Genomic DNA, 7,565 nt, shown 5'->3' on the forward strand with positions numbered 1-7,565 from the left:
ATCCATTATTCCATAAAAAATCTAAACATTTTTTCTTGATTGACTGTAAAGCCCAATCAGGAATTGAACACACTGCTATTGTGTACCATAACCTAGACATCAATAGTGAGGATATCACAGTAGCTCTACCAGATAATGTCAATCGTCTCTGTTTCCATAAATTAACTAACATTTTAATTTTACTAATCTGATCTTTCCAATTAAGATCATCACAAAGTAATTTATTTTTGCCTACATACACACCTAATATCTGTATACAATCTATAGAATACTTCAACCCTATTTGCTGTATTTCTGATACATTAATTTTTGCTTTACCAATACACATAATTTCCGATTTTGACATATTTATCTTTGAACCTGATGCTTTTCCATAAATTTCAAAAATATTCAATGTTTCATTGATAGACTCTTTATTACATAATGTAAGAGTAGTGTCATCAGCATGTTGAAAAATAACAGCTTTTTCATCACAATTAGGTATATTAATACCTTCAATGTTTAAATTATTTCTAATTGCACACTGCAATGGTTCGGCAGAAAGCACATACAAAAGAGTACTTATGGGACATCCCTGTCTGATCCCATTTTTAGTTTTATAAACAGCTTTTTTTTCAAATGCAATTAAACAAAAAAGCCTTATTGTCCAAGTTAGCGACTAACAACTGATTCTTCATCTCACTATAATGAAGTGACAAAGGATTACTTAGACCATCACTCGTTGTAAGTAATTCTCTATGTTGTTGTCCATCAGGGGAGATAACTACCAAATTATTCGATTCGCTCCCCACCACGTAAACATTACCATCATTATCTACATCAATACCTTGAGGACTCTTGAGAACGCTTTCGTTATGAAATGTCCATTGTATTTTACCTTGAAGGGTATAACAAATAACAGTGTGGTTCACGTTGTTTGTATGATATACGTTGTCCCTATAGGTTGCAGTGTAACAGGCACCTGGTATTTTTTCAGGAACTATTTCACTTTTAGACTCGTCATTTAGATTAATCATTCGTATACCTTTGTCTCTCCCTGAATAAATCAATCGATTATCTTTCAGGTATATGCCATAAATGTGAGAATCCAATGCAATTGATTTCATCATTTGTTTTGTCTCCAGGTTTATTATGGTAATAGTATCTGGATAATTAGATGATACAGCTAATGTATTGTCTTCTCTAAGGTATACTATATCAAACGGGTAACACGGCATCTTGATCTCAAAGTCTTTTGATCCTATATCACTGAAAACTTTTAATTGTTGGGCTAAGCAGTAAGTAAATACCAATCTATCATCTGGAATTATGCAACATCCGTAAACGTAGTCTCCTTGAGTGTCGATGGTCTTGTGTACCGTAAGCTTTATATTTTCTATAGATTTTGTTGGAACGATTGGAATCATCAATTGGGCTTGTCTGGCCTTCTTCTTGATCAAAACTATGTCGCATGGATTAGATTCAATACGCACTTCCCCAAAACTTTTGATATCGGATATGATATTCTGGATAGAGGTGTTGATCTGATATGAAAGAGTATGCTGTTCCTTGCCTTCTACAAGAGCCTGCAATTTTTTTTCTTTGCTATACACGTCCTCTTCTATTTGCTTAATTGAGAGAAACATTTGAAGATCTGTTGCGTGTTTCTTGATGTTCAATAGGCTATTTTGGCATTCTCCTATTTCTTTTTCTTTCTTTTCTAGCAAGGCCATTAACTGACAAATTTTAGAGTTTTCTTTTTCTTCGAGCTCGTTGAGTTGTTTCATTAAATCTTCTTGTAGTTTGTCGAGGTGGTTATTGATCTTCATTCTAGTTTTCATTAGGTCTTTTTCGATTTCCTTTCTCTTTTCTTTTAAAGTCACTTGATTGCTCTGTTGATGCTGACGAATTTTCTTTAGATTTTCTGCTACTTCAATTAATGTTTCCTCTATCTCGCTCAGGGCATAGGAGGTTTTGGCGGTAGAAATGATATCATCTAATTCGACAATGTCCCGGCAGTCTTTGTGGCTTTCCACGATACATGTGCTGCAGCAGGGACATTCATGCTTCTGGCAATAGAACTGATACTTTTTATCGTGACTGGTACAATACTGAGTAATTTTAAGTACATCAGAAGGTAGTTTCTGGTATGCGGCAAAAGGTATCACTCTGTGGCTTCGCGATGCCTTAGACAAACTATGATGGTCCTGACATTCTGTACATAGTCCCTCGTCACATTCTGTACACCAGACTATAGATGGTACAGTGATGTGACGGAGGTCACAGACACCACAATTTTGTAAGGCTGCAGCCATTTAACACACTACAAAGTAAGGATCAATAATAATGATTAGTAATAGCAATAGCTGTGAAATCGATGGTTTTATCATTCAAAGTATATATTCTAAAATAGGAAATAATTCTCATTGATCTCATTTCCACATGACTTGGTTTTCAAGGTGGTATGGGAGTCTAAAATAAAAATAATAGAATTTGTTCATACTTTGCCTAAACGTAGTATCTATTGATATATGTTCAAAAAGATAATAAAAATGATAGGTCACCGCCCTTTTTTTCAAGCTACAGGATGTGACAAAATGACACATTTTGTATGAATTATACATGGGAAAACACCATTTTGTGATTAGAAACTAAACAAAACGATAGAATTGTAAAATAAATTATCAAAAGACAGTTTTCAGACAATGCTTTGAGAATATCAAAAGAAAAGATAGGGACACCGTACGTTTTTTCCGGCTAAATAAAGGCAACAGTTGTATACCGCTGTTCAAACTCATAAATCCATGGACAAAAAACAAAATCGGGGTAACAAACTAAAACTGACGGAAACGCATAAATATAAGAGAACAACGACACAACACTACAATGTAACTAACACACACAAAAACGGACCAAGCATCAGACAAAATCCCACGAAAATAACAAATATAACATCAAAACCAAATACATGAATAATACAAAATAGGAAAGTTCATGTAGATTGCATCAGAAAATGCACTGTTTTAGAGTTACCTCCCCTTAAAATGCCAATTTAAAAACATTTTAAAACAACGAAAAATAATCTACACTTGTTAAAATATTAATATTTATAAGTTTTATTCTTATAAATTCGTTCTTTTAAATCAAAATTCACATTTAATATCTGCATTCCTGTATCAAATATTGCTAACTATTTCTGTTTTTTACAATCCAAGATGGCGAATTCGAAAGACACCCATACCACCTTAATTGTAAAATATTCAAAATACATTTTATTCGTTGCAGCTAGTGTTACGTCCTATCAGGCTACAAAAATGTAAACTGATAACAACGATCATTTTAATCTTTTTAAAAGATAGTGAGGAGTTGTAACATAAATTAAAAAAAAAATCAGTTCGAATAACTTCAAATATAAGGTTCATTATCTTAGGGTTCAAACATGTCAAAAATCTGATATTCTAACATGACGTGCTTTTTTCGCTTTGTGGATAAACCCATGCTCTAAAGCCAATAAAATTTGTTTGCACTAGCGTATATTGACTACTGCAGAATAATGAATTGATCAAATTGGCATGCATTTAATATATTTCGTTAGCGTAAAACACTTCCAAATGTACATGATGCACATGTTGTTAATTATTCATTTATTATCACTGTAATGTATTGCAATTCGAAATTGACATATTTGACCTAGATACATATATAAATATATACTAGTCCAGTGATAATGAACGCCATACTAATTTCCAAATTGTACACAAGAAACTAAAATTAAAATAATACAAGACTAACAAAGGCCAGAGGCTCCTAACTTGGGACAGGCGCAAAAATGCGGCGGGGTTAAACATGTTTGTGAGATCTCAACCCTCCCCCTATACCTCTAGCCAATGTAGAAAAGTAAACGCATAACAATACGCACATTAAAATTCAGTTCAAGAGAAGTCCGAGTCTGATGTCAGAAGATGTAACCAAAGAAAATAAACAAAATGACAATAATACATAGATAACAACAGACTACTAACAGTTAAATGACATGCCAGCTCCAGACTTCAATTAAACTGACTGAAAGATTATGATTCCATCATATGAACATCAGGCACAATCCTGCCCGTTAGGGGTTTAGTATCATACCATCATAATATATATGAGAAGAACATAACCCGTGTCATGCCAACAACTGTTTTTAGAATAAATGTGTTTAGTTCCGATGCAAAGACCTTATCAGTGACTCAATATTAACGCCAAAATATGCAATATTTAATGACTTGACAACAGTATCGTAATTATATCCCTTCTTAATAAGTCTATTCAAAGGTTTTGTAAGTTTCTGAGGTGAATACTGACACCTTTGTGCTTTATAAAGAATATTTCCATAAAAAATTAGATGTGAAATACCTGAACGTATTAGAAGTCTGCATGTTGAGCTATATTTACGAATGATGTCTTTATACCGATGATAAAATTTAGTAAATGTTTTGACTAGTTTGTGATATCGAAAACCCTGGTGTAATAATTTTTCAGTAATACATAAATTTCTCTCGTTAAAATCTAAAACATTGTTACATACACGAGCGAATCGTACAAGTTGAGATATATAAACACCGTAAGATGGTGACAAGGGAACGTCACCATCTAAAAACCGATAATTAACTATAGGAAATGAAAAATCATTAATTAATCAATCAAATAGATATACATATCAACGTAGTTCACCACCAAAATGTCACATTACAATTTATCAGGACTACGGTAATCAAAAATAAACTTAAGCTTGGTACTGTAGACTAATACATGAATTATTAAAACATGTTATGCTTCAAATAAGTTCGATTTATGTTTATTTTTAACGAGGATAACATGAAACCTGTATTAGATAAAATAACTTGTTCTATTTGTACAAAATAAAGATATGTTGGTAAAGAGTTACGGTTCTTGACATTATTTTGTAGCTAGTTATGTTAAAACAGTTTATAATTAATTTTGGTTTCACAAAAAAAGGAAATGTTGAATAGTTCTTCTTACGTGATTTGAACTTCTTTCTTACGTTATGGTGGTGGTTATTTTTTGGTGTTTTGTCCAATGATCCCTTTGCATAAAGTCATAAAACGTGCACCAGCTTTTAATTATCTTCCTTGGTCAAATGGTAGCATAGAGATTATATATATAAATATGCATGTCTACAGGTCAGATGATTGATATAATTCCATACAAATCCTTGTTATAACAAATATAATATAAATGAAGACAAGAGTGCACACGCTGAAATGTCTCGCCTTCTTTACTGATCATTGATATTATGTTAATAGTCCTTAATATAAAGCTTTACTACAACTATCCAATAAACTTAACATGATCTAAGAAAATTAGTTCAAGGTTAAATAAACCAAATAAGAAATACATGTACACCTTACAATCATTGAATACACTGAATATTTTTGACCGATTGCTTACAGTTTCTAAGAAACAGACGCAACCAAGAACACTAAACATTGACCAACGAATCATGAAAATGAGTCCAAGGTCAGATGACACATGTCAGTCGGACATGTTCAGCTTTCAATTCTTCCATACAACAAATATAGTTGACCTATTGCTTATAATTTCAGAAAAAACAGAACAAAACACAAAAACTTAACACTGAGCAATGTCAAATAAAACCGGCTAGACTAACATGTTCATCATAAAATATTTCCATACACCAAATATAGTTGACAAACTGCATATATATAGTATTAAAAAAAGAACAAAACTCAAAAACTTAACTTTGACCACATAACCATGTGAATGAGGTCAAGGTCAGATGACACCTACCAATTTGACATGTACACTTTACAGTCCTTCCATACACCGACTATATTAGACCTATTTCTTATAGTATCTGAGAAATGGACTTTACCACCAAAACTTAACCTTGTACACTGATCCATGAAATCAGGTCGAGTTCAGGTGAAAACAGTCTGTCGGGCATGTAGACCTTGCAAGGTACGCACATACCAAATATAGTTATATTATTACACATAATAATAATTAATCATATGACTGTTTTCGAAACTGATTAGATATTATCTACACACTAACGATAGGTGTGTATTAAGAAATATACTTACCTATTGTAGACATTTTTTTACTTTCTTTCGAGTTTTGTAAAAAAAAATCTGTTTATTTATTTTTTTAAGAGCCGGCAAATTATAAGTTTTACCGGCAATAACACACGTTACTTTTTTTAACGCTATTTATGGTTATTAAATCTGACAGGTTTTATCACCTTGATATGTGCCTTATGTATCATACAATCCCATTTGGGTGTTATTGCCACTAAGATATTTCATTCTTACCATGTGAACAGTTTTGTTTTGTTATTATCTTGATAAATAGAGTTTAGGAAGAAAAAAATGAAAAAAAATATAATAGAAACATGTAATAGCTTGAAAAGATTTAAAAGCAAGTATAGTTGATAGTTGTGATTCTATTTTTTAGATTTTGTATTAGTATGTAAAAGTTAAGATAATTATTTACCCAATTGATGTATATGATTTTAAATTAAAGCAACTATATGTACACGATTTATTTGTTTTACAGTTTTATTTAGAAGAAATACCGACATAGCTAGATAATAGAAATAATTATATAATAACTAACACAATTCTATATTAATAGATTTGTAATTATTATAAAATACATCAAATAACATAATTACAAACATAATCTCGTCTTATATCAAATTTTTATAAATATACCTGTGACGTCACTTTTTAACGACCAGTTCATGGTTCTGTTGAACTGTTTATGTGTGCTGTCCTAGGTTGTTTTTTCGTGTTTGTTTTGTTGTCAGCATATCGAAATGTACTGTTTAATTGTCCATGTGTGTATTTCTTTGTACTTAATGTTCTTGCACTTATTTGTACTGTATTTCTGTCATGTCATTTTGTCATTTTGAGTGGCATATTTAAAATTGCTATAAAAGCGCGAGGTTTGGCTAGCCACAAAACCAGATTCAATCCACCATTTTGTCTTAAAATGTCCTGTACCAAGTCAGGAAAATGGCAGTTGTTATCTCATTTTGTGTTTCTGTGTGTTTTGCCTTGTCGTTTGCTTTTTGTTGCACTCACAGTGTTTCTGTTGTTTCGTTGTTTTCCTCTTATAGTTGATGTGTTCCTCGGTTTTAGATTGTAACCCGGATTTGTTTTCTCAATTCATGACTTTCGAACAGAGGTATACTACTGTTGCCTTTATCTGTTAACAAATTGGCAACAATTAAAAAATATCACGAAGCGACCAGAAGAGAAATTTTAGCAAGCAGAATCCAATTTGCATAAAGAAAACAAAAAAAATTAGAAAAGTCAACAAAATTGCAGTTGATCATTTGTCTCATCAACTTCGACTCAAAAAATTAAATAACCAGTCGATTACTTGTACATATTGTAGGAGATATCGACCTTAAATTAATATGTTTACCTATGTTTGGCTATAATCTTGAAAATAATAACAAATGTAGTTCAATTTACACTACAATAACAAATAATATTAGTCATCTCATTTAAACTGCAAAAATTATCAACCCAGACAGGATCTACAAGGAAATAGAT

At 31.8% G+C, this 7,565-nt stretch overlaps 1 protein-coding gene across 1 annotated transcript; it reads right to left on the bottom strand.

The window, feature by feature from the left end:
• Positions 1 to 493: 493 nt before the first annotated feature.
• On the bottom strand, positions 494 to 2,298 carry LOC139481906 (uncharacterized). The gene has a single exon (XM_071265425.1). The coding sequence runs from the start codon at positions 2,292 to 2,294 to the stop codon at positions 615 to 617; it is 1,680 nt and encodes a 559-aa protein (XP_071121526.1). The 5' UTR covers positions 2,295 to 2,298; the 3' UTR covers positions 494 to 614.
• Positions 2,299 to 7,565: the final 5,267 nt, after the last annotated feature.

This window comes from Mytilus edulis, chromosome 7, assembly GCF_963676685.1.
Source record: "Mytilus edulis chromosome 7, xbMytEdul2.2, whole genome shotgun sequence".
NCBI lineage: Eukaryota > Metazoa > Mollusca > Bivalvia > Mytilida > Mytilidae > Mytilus > Mytilus edulis.

Bases quoted from the DNA above. Each gene is read 5' to 3' on its own strand.
- LOC139481906 (XM_071265425.1), bottom strand. From the start codon at position 2,294: ATGGCTGCAGCCTTACAAAATTGTGGTGTCTGTGACCTCCGTCACATC.